This window comes from Syngnathus scovelli, chromosome 13 (assembly GCF_024217435.2).
Source record: "Syngnathus scovelli strain Florida chromosome 13, RoL_Ssco_1.2, whole genome shotgun sequence".
NCBI classification, from domain to species: domain Eukaryota; kingdom Metazoa; phylum Chordata; class Actinopteri; order Syngnathiformes; family Syngnathidae; genus Syngnathus; species Syngnathus scovelli.
Genome location: NC_090859.1, coordinates 1859999 through 1886139, shown reverse-complemented (window position 1 = coordinate 1886139; position 26141 = coordinate 1859999). Strand labels below are relative to the sequence as shown.

The 26141-nt window shown below is 44.7% G+C and overlaps 1 protein-coding gene across 5 annotated transcripts in view; it reads left to right on the top strand.

Moving 5' to 3' along the window:
* The window catches only part of mapkap1 (MAPK associated protein 1), an 89692-nt gene extending 63837 nt beyond the window's left edge, over positions 1-25855 (top strand). For all 5 annotated transcript variants that reach the window (XM_049738706.2, XM_049738705.2, XM_049738708.2 and 2 more), the window contains 6 exons: positions 8380-8489; positions 10782-10889; positions 11148-11288; positions 19952-20089; positions 20688-20785; positions 21816-25855. In XM_049738706.2, the coding sequence (XP_049594663.1) occupies positions 8380-8489; positions 10782-10889; positions 11148-11288; positions 19952-20089; positions 20688-20785; positions 21816-21938 (718 nt within the window). In that variant the 3' untranslated portion in view covers positions 21939-25855. The remainder of the gene's footprint in view (positions 1-8379; positions 8490-10781; positions 10890-11147; positions 11289-19951; positions 20090-20687; positions 20786-21815) is intronic.
* Positions 25856-26141: the final 286 nt, after the last annotated feature.

The window sequence follows — 26141 nt, the reverse complement described above, 5'->3', positions numbered from 1 at the left end:
ACGGATTACATTTTTTTCCATTATTTGTAATGGGAAAACATGATTCGGAATTCAAACGATTCACTTGTCGAACAGCCTTCTGGAACGAATTGTGGTCGAAAACCGAGGCTCCACTGTATCTATATCTATATCTATATCTATATCTATATATATATCTATCTATATATATATATATATATATATACATATATATATACATATAGATATATATACAGTGGAGCCTCGGTTTTCGATATATATATATAGATATATACATATATCTATATATATATTGTCAAATCCGCACTTATCGACTGTAAGTGACCCGACCCTCCGTTTAAAGGGTGAAACTCCCTTCGACCCCGCTGCTGTAACGCAGCCCTCATAGGGAGACGAGTTTCCAGGTCGGGGCGGGGAAAGATTTGTCCGAGTCTAACCGCCTCTAAAATATCAATTTGGACAGAATTAATTTATTCTTTTTAGGACGCTAATCCCTTTAATGTCACTCTGAAACCGGTGCAGAGTAACCACTTGAGGCCCGGAATCAAGATGACCGCGCCCTTTTTACCAGCGGCTCCTACCCCATTTTTGATTTGAAGCATTTGTTATCGCTCGGATAAATGTATCTGTCTTTGGTAAGACCGAAGGGATTCGTTGATTTACTACAGCGCACTCGCCGTAGCTGAGCTCAAGATAACTACTTCGAACCAGATCTGACAATTCCTGATGTTAAGGATTAAAGCTGTCTTTACTTTAAAAATAATTGAACGGATTTAAAGAATGACTATGATAGGGAAATAAAGAAATTTTAAAGTTCTAATTACTGCATATTAAACCAAGCTCAACATAGTTAATACGAAATAATCAATAACCGAATTAAGGATTAAGAAGAAATTTAATGAATAAGCAAGAAAAAGAATTACAAGTTGTAAAAAACGACACTCACCCATCTCAAAACAAAAGAAGAGACCAAAGGTCTAAAATCCTATTTGGTTGAACAAGTCGAGTGATCGGCTCTCCTTTTTTCCAAAATCCGAATTCTGTTTACAAAAGAGAAAAGGTCTGGCCATGAGAAGATTAGCCAACGCCGTAGCATTGGCGTCTTCCCCTTTCTGCCCGAAGCGGCTGTCTCCTCTGCCTTCCTCAAAGCTTAAAATTTGACAAAGTCCAATTCGAAGCTTCAAATTTGACAAAGTCCAAATCGAAGACTCTGGAAATTCATTTTAGTAGATTTTGGTCCAATCTCAAAAACAATGAAAAATCCATCTTCGTCTAAACGGCGTTCTTTACTCCAGGCAGCGTCACGGCCATCACCCTGACTAGGAAGAACCGCCTCGCTCTGTGTCAGGACAACATATTTATAGGCTTCTGGCATTACCTCATAGGAATATGTAGGTGAAAGGTCAGACTCCCTGCACCAGGTCATAAGAATATCTAGATGAAAGGTCAGAATCACAGCACCAGGTCATAGGAATATCTAGGTGAAAGGTCAGAATCCCTGCACCAGGTCATAAAAATATCTAGGTGAATATCTGGTCGATTCCAATAGTGTAACAAACAATCTCTTTTGTCTCCCCACAACTTAATACATTCATGTATCGATGGAACAACAATGTTAAATACAGGTTGGATAAAACATTGCAACATTAAAATCATATATCTTGTCTAGCAAAGATCAAGCTTCACACATAATCATACTTAGCCATAATAATGGGTTCTTCTAACTTTAACATTTATATTGATATTGCTCAAGCTGTTACATCTTTAAATTATGGCATAGCAAACTCATATTTCAAAATTGTGTGTTGCTACGTGTTTGAACAGGTCGTGTCCTCCCAATTGCTAACAATTTAATTTATTAGATTTGTTAGTTTCCATCAGGTCACCCCTATGTCAAGCTTTAACACCATCTCCTGGTGAACTTTTGGAACTACTACATGTTTTGGGATAGCCAATGTGACTGGGCCAAATACAATACCCAATTTTACACCATCCTGTACCACCATGCCACTTGACAATATATACACTGCTCAAAAAAGGAGGAACAGGTTGAGCACTGCCCGAGCCCTACAGAATGACCTCCAGCAGGCTACTGGTGTGAATGTCTCTGCCCAAGCAGTCAGAAACAGACTTCACAAGGGTGGCCACCGGGCACGACGTTGTGTAGTGTGCCCTGTGCTCACTGCTCATCACCGTGGAGCTCGATTGGCATTTGCCATAGAACACCAGAATTGGCAAGTCCGCCAATGGTGCCCTGTGCTTTTCACAGATGAGAGCAGGTTTACCTTGAGCACCTGTGATAGACATGAAAGGGTCCGGAGAAGCCAAGGAGAGCGCTATGCTGCCTGCAACATCATTCAGCATGACCAGTTCGGTGGTGGGTCAGTGATGGTCTGGGGAGGCATTTCCATGGAGGGACGAATAGCAGTCTGACTGCCATTAGGTATCGGGATGAAATCCTTGCACCCATGGTCAGACCCTACGCTGGTGCATTAGGTCCTGGGTTCCTCCTGATCCACAACAATGCCCGGCCTCATGTGGCGAGAGTGTGCAGACAGTATCTGGAGGATGAAGGAATTGACACAATTGAATGGCCCTCACGATCACCTGATCTAATCCCGATAGAACACCTCTAGGACATAATGTTTCGGTCCATCAGACGCCGCCAGGTTGCTCCTCAGACTTTACAGGAGCTCACTGATGCCCTTAGACCAGACCTGGGCAAATTACGGCCCGCGGGCCACATCCGGCCCTTTGTGCGTCCCTGTCCGGCCAGCATGAGGCCAATCGTAAATTATATTTGATTACTACTTAATTTAAAAGAAAATAATTTGTGTCGTGCGTGCAATACAACTGTTTTGGATTTATTTTGAAAGGTGTCGCACTTCCGTGTAGCGTACGTGTATATGAGCTGTGTGTGAAGGTGAACAGTGCGAAGTAATGCTGCCCGAGAAATGTGTGCTGACCCTCAGAAAAGAAAAGTTGACAAGGAGCGCCGTGTTTTCAACAAGACATGGACTGCCAAGTATTTCTTTACAGAAATGAAAGGTAAAGCCGTGTGCCTGATTTGTGGTACACACGTCGCTGTGTTTAAGGAATATAATTTGAGTCGCCACTACACGACCAAGCATGAGAAAAAATACATCTGTCTGATAAACAGGGCTCATCAGAGGGTGATGCATTGCTAGCAAAACTGCATGCCCAAAAAGGACTTTTTATCAAACTTCACACCCAGAGATGCAGCAGCTTTGTCATTTGAGGAAAAGTTAAAGAAGTTAAGAATAAATTGTACTGATTAATGATTGTTTTTTTTTTATTTGACCTATACACCACAATTTCACATAGCTTAATATAAATATAAACATAATAATTGTATTCTTCTAATTACCAGTACCAACTATTTAAAATAAATAATTTTGTGCATTTTATAATGGAAGAAAATATAGCAGGTTTAAGTTATCGTAGGTGTGCCCCTCTGACACAACTCAGGTTTTTCATGTGGCCCCTTGTAATTAATTGCCCACCCCTGCCTTAGACAGACCTGAGAGGACATCCCACAAGACACCCTCCGTCGTCTCATTAGGAGCATGCCGCGACGTTGTCAAGCATGCATACGAGCACGTGGGGGCCACACAAGATATCGAAAAGAATTTTGAGTTGCAGAAATTGAATTTAGGCAAAATGGACGAGCCTGCCACATCATTTTTTCACTTTGATTTTTGGGGTGTCTATATACTGAGCCCTCTGTAGGCTGAAAACTTTTATTTCTATCAAAAGATGTGGCATCCTTTTGTTCCTTAGACATTAAACTGTCCACATCAGTATAGATATCCCCCCAAAAAATTCACCATTGAAATCTGATGTGTTTTCAAAGTGTTCCTTTAATTTTTTTGAGCAGTTATATATATATATATATGTAGTTTTCTTAAGCTGTATGCCATAATCAGCAATATTAAAATAATAAAAGGCTTGCAATATTTGAGACAGTCACATATATATATATATATATATATATATATATATATATATATATATATATATATATATATATATATATATATATATATATATATATATATGACACGCACGCACACACACACACACACACGCACCGTTTTTTTTTCGGACTAAAAGTCACTCCGGAATATACGTCGCATTAGCCATAAAATGCACAATAACGTGACAAAAAACATATATGTTGCTCCGGAGTATAAGTCGCATTTTGGGGGAAATTTATTTGACAAAATCCAACACCAAGAACAGACATGAACGAGCAACAACAGGCTACACCAGGGATGTCAAACATATGGACCGCGGGCCGGATGCGGCCCGTTGTATCATTTAATCCGGCCCGGCATAAATTTCTGAGTATGTCAAAAAAAGAAGCGAGTCTCTAGCTCATTTCTATCAAAAGTTATGATTTTTTAAAACAAATACAAACCAAGTGCTCCCTCCGGCCACGGGAGGGCAGTAAATGTGTAAAAGAGCTCACGTCCAGCGGCATTGACACGAGTTAGTACTAAAACTAAACCGTAAATCTTGCTTCACAATTCACCACAAGTTATCAGTCAACACACCCTTCCCAAAATGGCACTGTCAAAAAGAAGAAAAGTGGACACGGAGTGCAGAGTTTTCAAGGAAAAATGGACTGAGCATTATTTATTCACAGAAGTGAATGCAAAACCAGTGTGCTTGGTATGTAGTCAGCAAGTTGCAGTGTTCAAAGAGTTTAATATTCGGCGCCACTGAGACTCATCATAAAGACAAGTATGACCACTTGAAAGGACAAATAAGGAAAGACGAGATAAACAAATTTGTGGCTGGTCTGAAGAAACAGCAGTCTACTTTTACGCGCAGCCGCGATATTGCTGATGGGGGTGTAAGAGCCAGCTACATTATTGCTAACGAGCTGGTGCAGGCATCCAAGCCATTTTCTGATGGGGAGTTTGTGAAAACATGCATGTTGAAGGCTGCGAAAGTCGTGTGCCCTCAAAAGCGACCTGCCTTTGCCAATATTAGTCTGACGAGGAACACTGTCGCAGATCGGGTGACAGAGCTCTCAAGTGACTTGACGCGCCAAATGGAAGAGAAAATCAAGTAATTTATCGCATTTTCAATTGCAATAGATGATAGTACCGATGTCACAGATATTGCTCAACTGGCCATATTTATTAGAGGTGTTGATGAAACTTTGACCATCACCAAGGAGCTGCTTGAATTGGTACCCATGAATGACACCACAACAGCAGACGACATTTTCAGCGCTCTCGTTGGAGCGCTGGACAGGGCGGGAGCGGACTGGTCGCATGCCGTGAGCCTGGCTACCGACGGTGCGCCATCAATGGTCGGGAGAAAGGCAGGCGTTGCTACAAAATTCCGTGACAAAGTACAGACCGCAAATGGACTTTTGGGCATTTCACTGTATTTTGCATCAGGAGGCGTTATGTTGCAAAACACTGAAAATGGACCATGTTATGAGTGTGGTTGTGAAAACTGTCAATTTCATCAGAGCGCGCGGTCTAAATCACCGTCAGTTTGACACATTTCTCCGTGATAATGACATTCATGCTGGTCTACCATACCACACTGACGTGCGGTGGTTAAGCAGAGGTGCAGTACTCAAGCGCTTCTTTGAGCTACGAGGGGAAATTGGACAGTTTATGGAGAAGAAGGTACGCCCAGTAAAGGAACTTAAATGCAAGGAATGGGTGCAGGATCTTGCGTTTCTGACTGATATTACACAACACTTGAACGCACTTAACACTACATTGCAGGGCCGAAACAGAGTTGTCACTCAATATTACAACAGCATAAGTGCGTTCAAGATGAAACTGTCACTGTGGGAGACACAGATATCCAGCGGTGACTCTGCGCATTTCTCTTGTCTCACAGCTGTTCGTCCGGAGGCACCGGACCGTCCCGATAATGATTTGAAAAAATATAAAGACAACATAACAGATTTGTTTCAGGTATTCAGTGAACTTGAGAACAAATTTGGCTTTTTTCGCTCGCCATTTACAGTGAAGCCTTCTGATATGCCAGCTGACAGTCAACTCGAGCTTATTGACTTGCTGTGCGATTCCGCTATGAAGGATAAATTTGGGTCCGTGGGATTGGATACGTTTTATCAATATCTCGTGCCAGGTTACCCCAAATTAACAGCCATGGCTGCAAACGTTCTATCCATGTTTGGGACTACTTATCTTTGTGAACAGATTTTTTCCGTAATGAACAATACTAAAACAAAGCAGCGCTCAAGGTTAACAAATAAACACTTGAATGATATTGTTAAATGTGCTGCTACTCAGGATTTGACACCCAATATTGATACATTTGTGAAGGCAAAAAGATCCCAAGTTTCAGGAGCCAGCAGCAGCAAGTAGACTGCAGGAGTGCAGTGAAAGAGAAAAAAAGTGTGATGACACGAAATTTGTTTGCACTCACGGGTTAATACAGATCATTAAAAATAAGATTAATCTGGTTTCATATTAAAGACAGTTAATATTGTGCAGTATATTCTCAGCTTCAGTTGGCCCAGCCAACTGATCGGATGTAGTATAAGCATGCACTGCTATAACTTTTATTTTGTATTTCTTTTTTTATTTATTTCAAAGCAGTACGACAATTAAGGCGAGAATATTTTTTTTTCATAGCTCCCACTTGAGTTTAAGTGTGGTGAGTTGGTTCAGGTGTAAAACTGCATTCACTTCATTGTTAAAATAAACCAGTGAACCATGAAATCATTTTTTTCATTGTTTGTGGTAAAAATGTGTTGTGCTTAGAAAAGATTCCTTGTCATCCGCGATTATAATATGTAGGGTAGGCTACAAATGTAGGCTGAATGATAAAACATAGTACTGAAAAACAAAGCAAAATATTTGGAGTTGACATTCTGATCCGGCCCACCTGAGAACAGAAAGTCTGGATCCGGCCCCAGAGCCAAACTGAGTTTGACATGCCTGGGCTACACGATAGGTATGCTAACGTGACATAAACACAAACGAAGAGCTGAGAACAGGTCTGACGTAACATTCAGAGTTATTCAAATAACTGTTACGTAAATAACACGTTTATAAAACAATCTGTGTCACTCCAATTCATTAAATCCATCGATCGTCCTTTATGTCAACAATGCCGGCCCGGTGCGCGCCGCTGACGGCGCTTGCACTTCAAAATATTCCACAGGCCCATATAACGATGTATAAATTATATATCAAATAACTATTATATGAGCAATAATATTATCAAACCATCTGTGTCACTCCAAATCATTAAATCCATCGATCAAATTCCTCGTCCTTTGTCAACAACGCCGCGCATGCGTAGCTGACGTCAGCCTCGTCGGTATTCCACAGATCTAGTATATAACAATATTGCAGCGTTAACAAGGTACCAGGAAAGGCGTGGGTTTGGTAAACGGCTCTTTATTTAACAAAACAAGAGTTCAACGAGCCAACAACTACTGAACTGTAACGATAAAAACATATACAAGTTGCTACACGAAATAAAATGTATCAAATAACCATAACATGAATAGTTCACCGCCACGCGGCCCCAAGCACCGGCGTCGACTTCCAGGCGTGTGGCGGCTTGGACTTCCATCCCCGGAGGTGGCACTTCCAGCCACGGAGGTGGGAGAGAGCTCCATAGAAAAGGATCGGGCGTGCGTAAAAGCCATGTCCGAGCCCCATCCACCGTCCCCTGACAGCCATCCAGCCGAGCGCCGGCCCCCGACTTCCATCCACGGAGGTGAAAGAGAGATCTGCAGAGTAGAACCGGGCATGCGTAAAAGCCATAATAGTTTTTCAAACCTTCTGTGTCACTCCAAATCATTAAATCCTTCAAACTCTTCATGTCACTTACAAACTAAGCCGCTCATGATGCCCGTAGTACGTGGGGCCTTCATAATCCCGTGATCGAAGCTTTGTCCTTTATGTAAACAACCGCCGCGCTGCTGACGTCACTTGAAATTCAAATTACAGTAATCCCTTGGTACATCGCGGTTTGTTTATCGTGGTTTTAATTTTTTTATTTATTTTGAAATTTAGTGAAAAAATTCACATATGAGTCGCTCCTCAGTATAAATCGCCCCCCCCGACCCAAACTATGGAAAAAAACGCGACTTATAGTACGACAAATACGGTATATATGCACGATGACTGCTGGGATAGGCTCCAGCACGCCCGCGACCCCCGAGGGGATAAGCGGTACAGAAGATGGATGGATGGGTTGGGTTGGGTTGGGCGGTTGGTTGGTACTGCTGGCTAATCTATAGTGTTCTTTGGAATGCCATAAATAATATTCTCATTATTTTATACTTATCATTATTTAATCTCTCTCCTAACGACTAAGGGAAATTTATGAAAGTCTCCATAATCTTCCTTTCCTTATCCATTTTAGAAATGCTGCTCAGGGTTTTTCTTTAATCCCCGTGGACAGTCTGAAAGTAACCATGAAAGAAATTCTTCAGAAAGCACTCAAGAAGAGGAAAGGCTCACAGAAAGGATCAGGTAAATGACACCTGATGAAATCTAACCAGCATTTATGAAACAAATTTTTGTTGTTGTTGCATTCATATTCTTATTCAATACTTCCTAACTCCAGGTACACATTTTTACCATACTCAGCATGATGTAAATAGTGCATAAGTGCAGTAATAATATTATTAATAGTATATTCAAAGCAATTCAGCACAAAGATTCAAGAAGATTCAAGAATTCAAGATTGAAGAATTTTTATTGGCGATGTTTGAGCGTACCAAACAAGGAATTTGACTTCGGTACATCTCAGCCTCTGCTCAAAATTTAGGTGACTAACAACACTCAAGACATGTATTCTCAAACATCCCCTGATCTTAAACTCCCAGGAGGGCAAGGAAAAACTCAGAACTCCTACTATGGGAAATGAGAAACCTTGAGAAGAGACCACAGATGGGATCCCTCTTCTAGGATGACCAGTCTGCAATGGATGCAGAGTGGACACATAGTACACATAATACAGACAATTCAAAAAAGGCGTCGAGAGCAGAATGTTATTGCACAGCAATGACTCTGACACTCTAAGAGTGGTGTGAGTTCATCAGAGCGACAGCCTGGGGGAAGAAGTCTGTGTCTGCTGGTTTTGGCGTACAGAGCTCTGTAACCCCGTCCCGAGGGGAGTAGTTCGAACGGACTGCAACCTGGGTGAGAAGGGTCTGTAGAGATGTTACTTGCACGTTTCCTGGTCCTGGACAGGTACAAGTCCTGGATAGATGCGAGGTTGATTCCAATTATCTTTTCTGCAGTCCTGATTGTCCGTTGCAGTCTGTGCTTGTCTTGTTTGGAGGCCTATCCAAACCAGACAGTGATGGAGGTGCAGAGGAGAGATGATGGCAGTATAGAATGTAAATATAAATATATAGTAATACAGTGGAGCCTCGGTTTTCGAACACAATCCGTTCCAGAAAGCTGTTCGAGAAGTGAATCGTTCGAATTCCAAATCATATTTTCCCATTACCAATAACGGAAAAAAAATTAATCCGTTTCAAGCCAAAAACACCCGCCCTTTTTAAGCAGTTTTTCATTTGCGCATTTTTGTCCAATCGCGCAATTGCAGCGCACCGCCAAACGCGCAACTGTAGCGCATCGCCGACCGCACAACTGCACCGCACTGGTCGCATTATTGTGACAGAGCCGTTGCTGAAATTTAGAACATATTTTTAAAGTCCTGCTGTACTTTCCAAAATTTAAGTGGACATCAGTGCGCAGGGAGCTTAATTTTGTCCGATCGTGCAACTGCAGCGCACCGCCGAACGCGCAACCGTTGCGTGCAGCCCAACGCGCAACTGCACCGCGCTGGTCGCATTATTGTGGCAGAGCGGTTGGTAAAATTTAGAAAATATTTTTAAAGTCCTAATGTACTTTCCAAAATTTAAATGGACCTCAGTGCGCAGGGAGCTTAATTTGGTCTGATCGTGCAACCGCAGCGCGCCGGGCACTCAGTGTCGCATTGCTTTAGGAGCGTCTTTGTGTTTTAGGATGGCTTTACTGCTCCCAATTGCTTCCTTTGGAGGCATGATTAGAGTTGATGCAATCCTCAGAGTAACGAGGACGTAATAACGAATGGAGTCAGTTGGCATGCGGGTCCTCTCGGCTCATCCCGCGAGGTTCGACAGCTGAATTTCGACCGACATCCGAAGCGAAAAAATCTCGAATTTTTTGTTCGAATACCGATTTGGCTCGAGAGCAGCGTCATCTTACAACTCAGAACACAGTCCGTAACCATCTGCCTGACGGAACATATCCGTAAATTAGATGTCCCGTGGAAGGTTTTGTGCATTCTTTGTCAAGATGTGATAAGCTATGGAGGTCGCGACGCTTCGAACATTAAGGAGCACATCAAAACAAAAAAAACCCACAAAGGTACGTTCTTACCTTTTACTTCAGGGAGGGGAGCGAAGCACCAACAATCTTACCAGCCGTATTCACTATGCGCTGCAGGGCCTTCAAGTTCTGGTCAGTGCAGCTACCACCCCAGACGGCGATGCAACTGGAGAGGACGCTCTCAATAGTGCCACGGTAGAATGTTCATGCGTGAAGGCAGGATAGGGCGTGAATAGGTAGTCAGGTGGATCGATTTAGCGTCCACTACGATGCGGACCCTGTACCGATCTGTTGTGAAGAAGGAGCTGAGCTGGAAGGTGAAGCTCTCAATTTACCGGTTGACCTGTTTTCCTACCCTCAAAATGTTGGTATCATGACAACGCTTGACTTATGTTCTTGCTGGGCATTTAATTAGTAAGTTTATTTGTCATCCTAAAACAGGGCCTCTGTATCGTTTGGAGAAGCAAACGGACCCAAATGTTGCAGTAGACCTAGATTCCACACTTGAGAACCAGAGCACTCTTGAGTTTTGCCTTGTCAGAGAAAACAGTAAGTCTTTTCAGTATGTTGATTAATTTATTATTTTATTTCTGTTATGACTTCATAGTAAAATAAAAATGTGATCTGATGTAGAATAGTTGAGCTTGATATGATTACTCTATCAACTGACATGACATACAACAAATTCTCTCTCTTCCTCTCTCTCTACCTCTCCTCCTCCCTCCCTCCCTCTCTCTGTCTTTACATCTGTCCGTCTCTCTCTCTGTCTGTGTGTCTGTCTATCGCGTCCAATCCTAACATCTCCAGGTTCAAGAGGCGAGGAGAGTTCAGAGGAAGACCCACCCATTGACATCACTTCCGTCCAAGATATGCTGAGTAGCCATCACTATAAGTCATTCAAGATTAGTATGATACACAAGCTGCGCTTCACAACAGACGTTCAACTCGGTATGAACTCCTGCAGGCTTATTTGTATGAGGGAACGTTTATCTCATTATCATATTTAAGAGCCACTTGGTTCATCTAATATTAGTTGATGTCAATATGTTGTTACACAACGTCTGCTATTTACTTAATCATAAACCAGACATTTCAATTTAACATTTTCAGACATCACCCAGGCATTAAGTAGATGTATCATGCTTATAAAACCTTGCTTTTCAAATATTGCTCATTCAGTTGTGTTCTATATAAACAGGAACAGAAATACCATCCATCCACCCATCCATCTTCTTCCGCTTATCTGGGGTCGGGTCGCGGGGGCAGCAGCTTTAGGAGGGACTCCCAGACTTCCCTCTCCCCAGCCGCTTCATCCAGCTCATCCCGGGGGATCCCAAGACGTTCCCAGGCCATCTGAGAGACATAGTCTCTCCACCACGTCCTGGGTCGTCCACGGGGTTTCCTACCGGTGGGACATGCCCGGAACACCTCCCCAGGGAGGCGTCCAGGAGGCATCCTGATGAGATGCCCGAGCCACTTCATCTGGCTCCTCTCAACGTGTAGGAGCAGCGGCTCTACTCCGAGTCCCTCCCGGATGACCGAGCTTCTCACCTTATCTCTAAGGGAGAGCCCGGACACCCTGCAGAGGAAACTCATTTCGGCAGCTTGTATCCGGGATCTCGTTCTTTCGGTCACGACCCATAGCTTGTGACCATTGGTGAGGGTAGGAGCGTAGATTGACCGGTAAATTGAGAGCTTTGCCTTTTGGCTCAGCTCTCTCTTCACCACGACGGACCGGTACAAAGTCCGCATTACTGCCGACGCTGTACCGATCCGCCTGTTGATCTCGCGCTCCATCCTGCCCTCACTCGTGAACAAGACCCCAAGATACTTGAACTCCTCCACTTGGGGCAGGATCTCATCCCCGATCCGGAGAGGGCATTCCACCCAGGACCATGGCCTCAGATTTGGAGGTGCTGACCCTCATCCCAACCGCTTCACACTCGGTTGCGAACCGCCCCAGTGAGAGCTGGAGATCACGGATTGAAGAAGCTAACAGCATTGCATCGTCTGCAAAAAGCAGAGACGGGATGCTGAGGTCCCCAAACCGGACACCCTCAACGCCTCGGCTGCCCCAAGGAATTCTGTCCATAAAAGTTAGGAACATAATCGGTGACAAAGGGCAGCCTTGGCCGAGGCCAACCCTCACTGGAAACGAATCCGACTTACTGCCGGAAATGCGGACCAAACTCTGGCATCGGTGATACAGGGACCAAACCGCCCTTATCAGTTGGCTTGGCACCCCGTACTCCCGAAGCACCCTCCACAGAACTTCCCGAGGGACACGGTCGAACGCCTTCTCCAAGTCCACAAAACACATGTGGACTGGTTGAGCGAACTCCCATGCCCCCTGAAGGATCCTTCCGAGGGTGTAGAGCTGGTCCACTGTTCCACGGCCAGAACGAAAGCCACACTGCTCCTCCTGAATCTGAGGTTCGACCTCCTGACGGACCCTCCTCTCCAGCACCCCTGAATAGACCTTACCAGGGAGACTGAGGAGTGTGATTCCTCTGTAGTTGGAACACACCCTCCGGTTCCCCTTCTTAAAAAGGGGAACCACCACCCCAGTCTGCCAATCCAGAGGTACCGTCCCCGATGTCCACGTGAGGTTGCAGAGGCGTGTCAGCCAGGACAGTCCCACAACATCCAGACCCTTTAAAATCTCTGGGCGGATCTCATCCACCCCTAGGGCTTTGCCCCCGAGGAGTTTTTTTAACTACCTCAGTGACTTCGACCCCAGACTAGAGTCCACCTCACAGTCTCTAAGATTTAAGATTCAAGACTTTTTATTGGCCATGTTTGAGCGTGCGAAACAAGGAATTTGACTTTGGTACATCGCAGCCTCTGTTCAACATTGAGGTGACTAACAACACTGACAAATCGACAAATATTCTCAAACATCCCCTGATCTTAAACTCCCAGGAGGGCAAGGAAAAACTTAAAACTCCTACTAAGGAAAATGAGAAACCTTGAGAAGAGACCACAGATGGGAGGATCCCTCTTCCAGGATGACCAGGCTGCAATGGATGCAGAGTGGACACGTAGTACACATAATACAGACAATTCAAAAAAAGGCGTCGCAAGCAGGATGTTATTGCACAGCAATGGCTCTGAGACTCTGAGAGTGGTGTGAGTTCATTAGAGTGACAGCCTGGGGGAAGAAACTGTCTCTGTGTCTGCTGGTTTTGGCTTACAGAGCTCTGTAACGCCGTCCGGAGGGGAGTAGTTTGAACAGACTGCAACCTGGGTGAGAAGGGTCTGTAGAGATGTTACTTGCACGTTTCCTGGTCCTGGACAGGTACAAGTCCTGGATAGATGGGAGGTTGATTCCAATTATCTTTTCTGCAGTCCTGATTGTCCGTTGCAGTCTGTGCTTGTCTTGTTTGGAGGCCGATCCAAACCAGACAGTGATAGAAGTGTAGAGGATATACTGGATGATGGCAGTATAGAAGGTCTTCAGCAGCTCCCGTGGCAGATTGAACTTCCTGAGCTGTCACAGAAAGTACAGCCTCTGCTGGGCCTTTTTCCGGTCGGAGTCTATGTGGCTGGTCCATTTCAGGTCCCGAGAGATTGTGGATCCCAGGAACTTGAAGGTGTCTGTGGAGAGAATAGTATTACTGTGGATAGTAAGGGGTGAAAGTGGTGAAGGGTCTCGCCTGAAGTCCAGTGTCATCTCCATGGTCTTAAGCGGGTTCAGCTCCAGGTGGTTTTGGCTGCACCAGTGGACCAGCCGCTCCACCTCCTGTCTACGCAGTCTCGTCACCGTTCCGGATCAGTCTGATGAGAGTGGTGTCGTCCGCATACTTCAGGAGCTTCACAGAAGAGTCGCCTCAGGAGCAATCGTTAGTGTAAAGAGAGAAGAGCATTGGGGAGGGAACGCACCCCTGAGAGGTGCCAGTATTGGTGGTCCGGATGTCGGATGTGATGGTCCCCAGCCTCACACGCTGTCTCTTGTTGGTCAGGAAGCTGGTGATCCTCTAACAGGTGGAGGCAGGCACCGCGAGCTGGATGAGGTTCTGTTGGAGGATGTCAGGAGCGATGGTGTTGAACGCCGAGCTGAAGTCCACAAACAGGATCCTGGCGTACGTTCCTGCGGTGTCCAGGTGGTGCAGGATATAGTGCAGTCCCATGTTGACCGCATCGTCCACCGACCTGTTTGCCCAGTAGGCAAACTGCAGGGGGTCAAGCAGGGGGCCCGTGACGTCCTTCAGGTGGTTCAACACTAACCTCTCGAAGGATTTCATGACCACAGATGTCAGGGTGACAGGTCTATAATCATTCAAACCTGTGATGGCGGGCTTCTTGGCCACCGGTACGATGGTGGAGCTCTTGAAGCACGAGGGCACCTCACACAGCTCCAGGGAATGGTTGAAGATCCGTGCAAAGGTGGGTGCCAGTTGTTCAGCACAAACTTTCAAGCAGGAAGGGGACACACCGTCTGGGCCCGGAGCCTTCCTGACCTTCTGTCCCTGGAACATCTGACACACTTCCTCCTCGCGGATCTGGAGTGCGGGCGCGGCTTCTGTAAGAGAGAGAGAGTAGGTGGTAACGGTGATGGAGGTGTGGACAGAGCGGTTGTGGGGGGAGGTATGTTGATTGTGCTGCAGGAGGTCCTGTTGTGTGGGTGGACCATTCAAACCTGCAGTAAAACCTGTTTCGCTTGTTTGCAAGCCTTGGGTTCTCCACAGGACGTGGGGTTGGTTTCTTGAAGCCCGTGATGCTCTGCAGACCTTTCCACACTGTTGAGGGATCAGGATTGGCAGAGAGGTGTCTCTCCAGGCTCTCCCCGTAACACCTCTTGGCTTTCCTGACCTCACGATTCAGTGTGTTCCTGGTCTGCTTGAACAGGTACTGGTCACCACTCCCGAAGGCCTACTCCTTGGCTTTGTGCAGCCTCCTGAGGTTCGGTGTAAACCAAGGTTTGTCGTTGTTGTACACACAGATCCTCACATAAACTGATGTGACAGTGTCAGTGAGTTCATGCAGCTCTGAAGTTGCAGTTTCAAAAACTCCCCAATCCGTGCAGTCAAAGCAGGCTTCGAGGTCCTACCACTGTCCACTTCCTCACAGTCCTCACGATAGTCTTAGAAGTTTTTTATTTCTGCCTGTAGGCCGGGATCAGATGAACTAAACAGCGGTCCGAGAGTCCTAAAGCTGCACGAGCCACAGAGTTGTATGCATCTTTTATTAAGGTGTAGCAGTGGTCCAGTGTCTGTGCCCCTCTGGTGGGACATGTTATGTGCTGTCTGTATTTGGGGAGCTTATGTGCGCGGTTCACCCTGTTAAAATCACCCAGAACAATGATTAATGAGTTTGGTAGACGTTTCTCCATGTCTGTCACCTGGTCAGCCAGCATCTGCGTGGCTTCACTCGCACGTGCGTGTGGTGGAATGTAAACAGCCGCCATGACGATCGAGGAGAACTCCCGTGGAGAATAGAACGGCTGGCAGTTTATGAAAAGTGTTTCTAGGCGGGGGCTCCAAGACTCTTTCAACACCGTGACATCAGTACACCGTTCATTAATATAGAAACATAGACCACCTCCCTTTGATTTTCCGGTGAGCTGCGGTCTGGCCACTTTAGCCAACACCCAGCTAGCTCCACGGTGTGGTGGGGGGTGCGTCCGTCAAGCCACGTTTCAACAAAGCACAGCGCGGCGGATCTGCTGAAGTCCGAGTTCCTTGAAGTGAGAAGCAGTAGTTCGTCCATCTTGTTCGCCAGGGAGCGGACATTCGCCAGATAAATTGATGGTAGGGGAGAACGAAACCCTCTCTGCCTCAGCTTTACAAGGGCTCCGGCGCGTTTGCCACGGTGTCTTCGACATGCTAGCTTGTATAGCACCGCCGCTCCGGCTAAAATCTCCATCAAACAGTCTGGATCAAAGAGAACAGGAGAGAAAATACCAGGAGAAGACTGTCCAATGTTTAATCACGCCCTTCCAGGTCTCACAGTCATTGCCCACGTGAGCATTGAAGTCACCCAGTAGAACGATAGAGTCCCCAGAAGGAGCGCTCTCCAGCACTTCCTCTAAGGACCACAAAAAGGGTGGGTACTCTGAGTTGCTGTTCGTTGCATAGGCACAAATAACAGTCAGGACCCGTCCCCCCGCCTTCAGGTGGACGGGTCTCACTGTTATTGGCCAATGCGAGCATTGAAGTCACCCAGTAGAACAATGGAGTCTTCAGAAGGAGCGCTCTCCAGCACTTCCTCCAGGGACTCCAAGAAGGGTGGGTACTCTGACCTGCCGTTTGGTGCATAGACACAAACAACAGTCAGGACCCGTCCCCCCCCACCCGAAGGCGGAGGGAGGCTACCCTCTCGTTCACCGGGGTGAACCCTAATGTGCAGGTGCCAAGCCAGGGTGCAATAAGTATGCCCGCACCTGCTCGACGCCTCTCACCGCGGGCAACTCCAGAGTAGAAGAGAGTCCAGCCCCTCTCAAGAGGCTTGTACCAGAGCCCAAACTATGTGTGGAGGCAAGTCCGACTACGTGTAGTCGGAACTATTCCGGCCTCACACACCAGCTCGGGCTCCTTTCCAGCCAGAGAGGTGACATTCCATGTCCCAAGAGCCAGCCTTTGGCCGCCGCCCAGCTCGTTTTGCACCGGACCCCTTTGACCCCTCCTACAGGTGGTGAGCCCATGGGAAGGGGGACAGACATACGTTTGTCTGAATTCCTCGTCATCATAGCAGCACAGGGCCCTCTTTTACCCATGTTCTGAGGAGCGGCTCAGAGCAAGCCGTTTTGATGCGGTTTCTCTAAATCCAAATGAGATAGTTCATTCCCCAATCCCTCCAGATGTGCGCCTCCATTTCCGGTCAGACATATTTGTATTTTTTTTTTAGCAGCGGTAGCGTTCATTTGAGCGACAATTGTTTGTTTAAAAGATGTCAACAGCAGAAGACCACATCCAACCACACATAACCCGTGACAGAACAAATCCCCTCACAATATTTATGAACAGGTCATGTAAACAAGCACTGCAGTCAAGTTAAGTAAGCTAATGCTAGCGCTAGCGTTAATGAGAAGCTAATGAATGCATTTAACACACGACCAAGAATGAACTGTGGCTGTGATCCGGCCAAAGCTCACAGAATAGGCAAACATGCATGCAGCGTCCTGGGCACTCGGGCGAAAAAGGGACATTTACCGTAATTTTCGGACTATAAGTCGTGGGGTTTTTTTTCGTAGTTTGGGGGCGACTTAGACTGAGGAGCGACTTATATGTGAATTTTTTCTCAAATTATCAAAATTCCCCCCAAAAAAAGAAAAAAACAATTAAACTGCAATAAACGAACCGCGATGTAGCAAGGGATTGCTGTAATTTCAATTTCAAGTGACGTCAGTGGCGCGGCGCGGCGGTTGTTTACATAAAGGACAAAGATTCGATCACGGGATGACGGCATCATTCGCGACTTTGTAAGTGACACGGAGTACGAAGAGTTTGAAGGATTTAATGATTTGGAATGGCACAGAAGGTTTGAAAAATGATTATGGCTTTTACGCACGCCCAGTCCTACTCTACGGAGCTTTCTTTCACCTCCGTGGATTGAAGTCGGGGGCCGGCGCTCGGCCGGGTGGCTGTCCAGGGACGGTGGATGGGGCTCGGACATGGCTTTTACGCACGCCCGGTCCTACTCTTCGGAGTTCTCTTTCACCTCCGTGGATGGAAGTTGTGGGCCGGCGCTCGGCCGGGTGGCTGTCCGGGGACGGTGGATGGGGCTCAGACATGGCTTTTACGCACGCCCGGTCCTATTCTATGGAGCTCTCTTCCACCTCCGTGGCTGTAAGTGCCACCTCCGGGGATGGACGTCCACGCTGCCACACACCTGGAAGTCGACGCCGGTGCTTGGGGCCGTGTGGTGGTGAACTATTTATGTTATAGTTATTTGATATATTTTATTTCGTATGGCAACTTGCATATGTTTTTATCGTTACAGTTCAGTACTTGTTGGCTCGTTGAACTCTTGTTTTGTTAAATAGAGACGTTTACCAAACCCACGTCTTTCCTTGTACTTTGGTAACGCTATAATATAGTTATATACTAGATCTGTGGAATAACGACGAGGCTGACGTCAGGGCGCATGCGCGGCGTTGTTGACAAAGGATGAGGAATTTGATCAATGGATTTGATGATTTGGAGTGACACAGATGGTTTGATTATATTGTTGTTTATGTGATAGTTATTTGATATTTACTTTAAATATCGTTATATGGGTCTGTGGAATAGTTAGAATATTTAGACAGCGGCGCAGCGCATACTCGGCATCGTTTCCATAAAGGACGATCGATGGATTTAATGAATTGGAGTGACACAGATGGTTTTATAAACGTGTTATTTATGTAATAGTTATTTGAATAACTCTGAATGTTACGTCAGGCCCGTTCTCAGCTCTTCGTTTGTGTTTATGTCACGTTAGCATACCTATCGTTTAGCCTGTTGTTGCTCGTTCATGTCTGTTCTTGGTGTTGGATTTTGTCGAATAAATTTCCCCCAAAATGCGACTTGTACTCCGGAGCGACTTATATGTTTTTTTTCACGTTATTGTGCATTTTATGGTTTATGCGACCTATATTCTGGAGCGACTTTTAGTCCGAAAATTACGGTAAAAACTTTACAATAGGAATAAGATGAATAATTTACACTCGAAACAGATACAATCAGTAAAAACAAAAGAAATCAGACTTGAGCATCTTTAACTCATCATATCATTGTTTAATCAGTTCATATAATTTGAAATCATTCCACATTATTCCACATTCTTTTCTTTCATTCTTTCAGCCATCATATGCAATTTCTCGAGAAATTGCACTCTTGCATGATGTTACTTGTTGATTTGATAGATCTGATCTCATCAGTATTTATTGCTATTGCTTGAGCAAAAACACAGTGAATAGGGGAGTTTTTCAATTATCAAACCAATGTAAAAAGCTGCACATTTACACCACTGTGCTTATTTAACATAATAAAAAAGTGTTCCAAAAAACTAAAGCATGTCTTTGAAATCAGATTAACAGATTAATCAACTAAATCAATGACAGACAATGGTTAGTTGCAGCCCTAACCTTGTCAAGGTGTCGTGATGAATGACGTGCCATGATGTGAGGCAGAGTTGTTCACATTGCTTGTATTATCTGTAAATGCATATGTTTTATTTGAAAAGCCATTTCAATAGTCTTTGCTGTTTTATAGAAGAAAGTATTATTATCAAATGCACTGATCTTTTTTCACAAAAATATAGTTTTCTCCACTTTTCAGGAGAAATGGCTATATTTTGGGAACCCAACCAATGTTCTCCTGCTGATTACAAAAGAATAGAAAACTTCACACTTAATCTTCCTCCTCAAAGAAGAATATATTCTTACCTTGAGTAGATTTGGTGGCGTACATATTATCAAAGTACAATATTCTGTGGGTCTTAAAATCAAGTCAGTCTACTCTGAAAAGAGCTGTCAGTGGATGAGTAAATAGGTTTTGGGGTCTCGCATGCATGAAAATAAATGTATTGAAATGGAGCTATGTACATTGACTCATGGCTTAGATCCTAGAAGCTGTACATTGAAGAAAAAAATAAAAAATTGAAATGACAATACTTGACTTTGCTTTCAGGGATATCAGGAGAAAAGGTAGAGATTGACCCTGTCACCAATCAGAAAGCCAGCACTAAGTTTTGGATTCGACAGAAACCTATTTCGGTTGATTCGGACCATCTATGTGCCTGTGACCTTGTTGAAGAAAGAAGCCCCAGTAAGTGCAAAGCCTTGTCAACCATGTCCACATGTATGATGTTGATAGTCTTTTCTATACTGTTGGACTTTCTGAAACATGATCCTGGCTGATTTCTGCCAACTGGTAGACAGTTTTAATGATTTTTCTGCAGACAAGACTGATCTTCAGTCAGAAGCTGCGTAAGACCCTACTGGTCACTGACATAAAATAAAAAGCAAACACATACCTGTATGTCGGGTAGATGTGCCTATTTCTTTAGATGTACAAGTACGTCCTGGGGAATGAAAGACTTAATAATAGAAGTACTTAGTAGGAGTTGCAGGAGTAGTAGTGGTAATATTACAATACTGTAAGACAATTTCTAAACAATTTGGAGTTCAACATTCGTAGGTATCGCAAAGGCACAAGTTCTTCTCAGTGGCCTTCTTAAAACCACACAAGCCGAATATGTGGCTTGTATGTTACAGTCTTGCTGTGATTTTGATGAGCCGAAACCAGATGCTGGACAGCAAAACATATGATGTCATACTGCTTAGAGAAAGTCTTACCATTTACTGATTTTCTCAAGTGATTTTTTTTTTTAACCCATTGATCTTCCTTTCTTTGCCTCTTCCAGACCATGCCATATTCAAGATTACTTACATGAGCAACCATGACTACAGACCTCTGTACTTTGAGTCAGATTCCACTACTGTCAATGAAATAGTTCTCAAGGTGAGTTTTGACTCACTGATGTCTGGGATGACAGAATAAAGTCTATAAACATAGTTTTATCTACTATACCTTCCGGACTATAAATTGCTCCATAAAATAAATCCCACCAGCCATAGAATAAAGAAGAAAAAAACACAAGTTGCACCGGAGGATGTCGCATTTTTAGGGGAAATTTATTTGATAAAATCCAACACCAAGAACAGACATGTCATCTTGAAAGGCAATTTAAAATAAAAGTTGAATTGGGAACAACAGGCTGAACGGTACGGCATGCTAACGTTACGTTAACGTAATGCTAACTGAGAACGTGCCTGATGTAACATATTAAGAGTTATTTAAATAACTATAGCATAAATAACATTCTAACAAGTTTATTGAACCATCCGTGACACTCCAAATCATTGAATCCAACGAAATCTTCATCCTCGGTGTCACTTATAAACAAGTCGGCTAACTCTGGAAGGAGAAGATGCAGCGCTTCTACGTGGCTTACGTCAGACTCATCGTCAATTGCAGTTCCAATTATTCCACAGGCCTCATGCGGATTAGTGTGAAAATATCATGTGAAATTCCTTCGCCTGATGTGTCAAATTTAGCAGACTACGTCCAAAAAGTCTACCACCCTTCTGTTCCAACATATTATTAATTCTCTTTTTTTTTTTTCCCAGGGGGAAATTGTTGCGCTGTTGTTTTTTAATACAGTTCTATCATATAAGTGCCAATGTTGGGCTCGCTTTACCCTTCCTTAAATGTATGTGTTTAGTGTTTATAACACTGGATCATGTCTTTGGGCTATAAAGCGTTTACATTTGAGCATAGGTAGAGCATGCCACATCCATGTTTGCTAATCCACCTCCTCCAAATCTGTCTTGTTGATGTGCACCAAACATTCAGACAGCATCCTAAGTTCCCTAAACAGACAGAGCAATCGCACAAGAGATTTCTTTACAGTGAGTGAATGCACTCAATTGTTGACTTGTGAATTCTTGTGGTGTGAATAATTTAATTTTCATGTACTATTTATCAACAGGTGAACTACATCCTGGAGTCACGGGCAAGCACCACACGGGCTGATTTTTTTGCCCAGAAGCAGAGGAAACTCAGCCGTCGGACAAGTTTCAGTTTCCAGAAGGACAAGAAGGCTGGACAGTAGACGGACTCATTTATGCAGTTGTTATTTTGTCTGGAAATCTGTCGTCGAACACGCAGGCACGCACGCACACACACGTATGTACGTACGTATGTTTGGTTGTGTGGAAAGCGTGGGACTGGGCTTTGCCTGTGCATACTTGACCTTCCTCTGTTCACATAATTTTTCTCCAAGTACTCTGGCTTCCCCCCCAGTCCAAAAACATAAAATGTTTACTTCTTTTACCATTTTAAAAGTGAATGCAGGTTTGCCAGCTCTAATTATTTGGTTAGCTATCCTGGTGATCCTGAGCTGAGAGACAGTCCAGCCTGAGTCTCTCAGCTCAGGATCACCAGATCGCCAATATAATATTGACTCAGAACAGGATTAGCAGATGAATAAAACAGATGGCTTGAGTCATATGTATGTAATAATAGGATACAAAATACAGGATACAAAAGTTGGCCAGTTTCCTGGATGTTTTATGTCTTCCTGCTGCAACACACCAGATTTGAATGATCCGATAATCATCAAGGTATGCAGATGCTTGATTATGATCATTTGAATCAGGTGTATTGCAGCGTGGGAGCCATAAAAAGACAGGAAACTACCACTTGAGGACCATGATTGCAAAACCCTGTTCTTATGGGTGGCAATAGCTCATCTACAAACCAGATTCGGTTGAAGTTGGGAAATTGTGTAAAATGTAAATAAAAACAAAATACAATGATTTGAAAATCCTTTTCAACCTATATTCAATTGAATACACTACAAAGACAACATATTTAATGCTCAAACCCATAAACTTTATTTTATTTTTCAAATAATAATTAACTTTTTTAGTGTATTTAATTGAATATGGGTTGAGAAGGATTTTCAAATGGTTGTATTTTGTTTTTATTTACAATTTATACAATTTCCTAACTTCAACCGAATCCAGTTTATACAAAGCGGGCATGTTTACCACCTCGTTACATCACCTTTCCTTTTAATAACACTCAATAAACGTTTTGGAAGAGAGGAGACTAATTCTTTTAGCTTCTCATGTGGAATTCTTTCCCATTCTTGCTTGATGAACCGCTTCAGTTGTTCAACAGTCCGGAGTCTTCCTTGTCATATTTTGCGCTTGTTAATGTGCCACACATTTTCAATGGGAGACAGGTCTGGACTGCAAACGGGCCAGGGGAGAACCTGGACTCTTATACTTCGAAGCCACGCTGTTGTAACACATGCAGAATGTGGCTTGTCATTATCTTGCTGAAATGAGCAGCGGCGTCCATGAAAAAGACGTCGCTTGGATGGCACCATATGTTGCTCCAATATCTGTATACACAGAAATGTAAATCACCCATGCCATGGGAACGAATGCACCCCCATACCATCACAGATGCTGGCTTTTGAACTTTGCATTGATAACAGTCCGGATGGTCCGCTTCCTCTTTGGTCCGGAGGCACGACGTCCAGTGTTTCCAAAAACGATTTGAAAAGTGGACTCATCAGACCACAAAACACTTTTCCATTGTGCATCAGTCCATTTTACATGAGCACGCGCCCAGAGAACCCGGCGGCGTTTATGGATGTTGTTCATAAACAGCTTTTGCTTTGCATGGTAGAGTTTTAACCCGCACTTACTGATGTAGTGACGAACTGTATTTACTGACAGTGGTTTTCTGAAGTTTTCCTGAGCCCATTTGGTGATATCCTTTACACACTCATGTCAGTTTTTAAGGCAGTGCCGTATGAGGGATCAAAGGTCACGGTCATTCAGTCTTGGTTTCCAGCTGTGGCGCTGACGTGCAGTGATTTCACCAGATTCTCTGAACTTTTTGATGATATTATGGACCGTAGATGTTCAAATGCCTAAATGTCTTGCAATTTTGCTTTGAGAAATGTTGTTCTTTAACTGTTTAACTATTTTCTCACGCAGTTGCGGACAAAGTGGTGAACCTCGCCCCATCTTTGCTTGTGAATGACTGAGCATGTTTGGGAAGGCTCCTTTTATACCCAATCATGGTACCCACTTGTTTCCAATTAGCCTGATCACATGTGGGATGTTCCAAATAGGTGTTTGATGAGTTTTTCCTCAGCTTTCTCAGTATTTTTTGCCACCTTTCCCAACTTCTACAGGACGTGTTGCAGCCATGAAATTCTAAGTTAATTATTGTTTGTCAAAAAATAATTAAGTTTACCAGTTTGAACGTTAAATACCGTATTTGCCGGTGTATTGGTCGACCTTTTTCGATCCAAAATCGACCGAAAAAAATCGACCTCGACTTATACACCGAGTCATAAAATTTAACTTCGTATTCATCGCTTCAAATGTGATGGTAACCAAGGCCGTTTCTCATGCATCTCATTGTGCGTTGCACTTAGAAAATTTGAACCGGGCGGCGTGCGCGAGTGCGCGGCCCGCTGGAAGTCCAATGAGGCGCCGCGATCTCCTGCGCGGTGCTTATAAAGTGCCGATCCGCTCGGCTTGGAGCTATTTCCGACCTCCCGTTGGTGCCGGGCGGCGTGCGCGAGCTCGCCGGCCGCGATCTCCTGCGCGGTGCTTATAAAGTGCCGATCCGCTCGGCTTGGAGCTATTTCCGACCTCCCATTGGTGCCGGGCGGCGTGCGCGAGCTCGCCGGCCGCGATCTCCTGCGCGGTGCTTATAAAGTGCCGATCCGCTCGGCTTGGAGCTATTTCCGACCTCCCGTTGGTGCCGGGCGGCGTGCGCGAGCTCGCCGGCCGCGATCTCCTGCGCGGTGCTTATAAAGTGCCGATCCGCTCGGCTTGGAGCTATTTCCGACCTCCCGTTGGTGCCGGGCGGCGTGCGCGAGCTCGCCGGCCGCGATCTCCTGCGCGGTGCTTATAAAGTGCCGATCCGCTCGGCTTGGAGCTATTTCCGACCTCCCGTTGGTGCCGGGCGGCGTGCGCGAGCTCGCCGGCCGCGATCTCCTGCGCGGTGCTTATAAAGTGCCGATCCGCTCGGCTTGGAGCTATTTCCGACCTCCCGTTGGTGCCGGGCGGCGTGCGCGAGCTCGCCGGCCGCGATCTCCTGCGCGGTGCTTATAAAGTGCCGATCCGCTCGGCTTGGAGCTATTTCTGACCTCCCGTTGGTGCCGGGCGGCGTGCGCGAGCTCGCCGGCCGCGATCTCCTGCGCGGTGCTTATAAAGTGCCGATCCGCTCGGCTTGGAGCTATTTCCGGCCTACCGTTGGTGCCGGGCGGCGTGCGCGAGCTCGCCGGCCGCGATCTCCTCCGCGGTGCTTATAAACAGCCGCATGCGCACGGCCTCCCGGAATTTGAACACATTTCGTCAATAAATTTCGCATAGTGAATTTTGAAGTTTAATATAATGCAACAATTGAGCTCGACTTATACAAAGGATATATCATAAAATCGTAAATTTCCGTCGAATTTTAGGGGGTCGACTTATACACCGAGTCGACCTGTACACCGGCAAATACGGTATGTTGTCTTTGTAGTGTATTCAATTGAATATGAGAAGGATTTTCAAATCATTGTATTTTGTTTTTATTTACATTTTACACAATTTCCCAACTTCAACCGAATCCGGTTTGTAGTAGCACCTGCAGGGGATGAAATGCAAAAACAACCACAAAAGGTGCAACATTTTTTGTGTGTTCTTTCATTCTGACTTCTCCTCGAAGGCCTGCATATATGTATTACATCTACTTCTGTGTAATATCTAAAGTACGCAAACTTATACAATATAGTTTGTAGTTTTTTCCATCAAGAGTGTAAAATATTTAGCAGGAGAAAATTTTAAATTACCAGCAGTGTGCCTTCTTGTTTTTACTTTTTGTGTTGTTTACTTGTATGTATGTTGTGTACTATGTTTTGTCACCGTGGGATAGTGGGAAACGTACTTTCAATCTCTTTGTATGTCTTGGCATGTGGAGAAATTGACAATAAAGCAGACTTTGACTATGGCATTATGCCCTGTCATCATTTGTGTCTACTTAGGACTGATTCAGCTTTGCTTTGGTTAACAATATTATCATATAATAGCTATCAAGAGTTTACGCAACCCTGTTCAAAAGGTTTTTGTGGTATTAACTCTTTCACTGCCAAGCATTATTAGAAAATGTGACAACCCCTAAAATCCCGGACGATTTTGAGCTTGTTCAGTTATCTTTCAAGGCCGACAGAATATTGTATGCTATGGCGATGTAAACATGGTGGTACCAAGTGAAAGGTTAGACTCTGTTCTTTCATTAG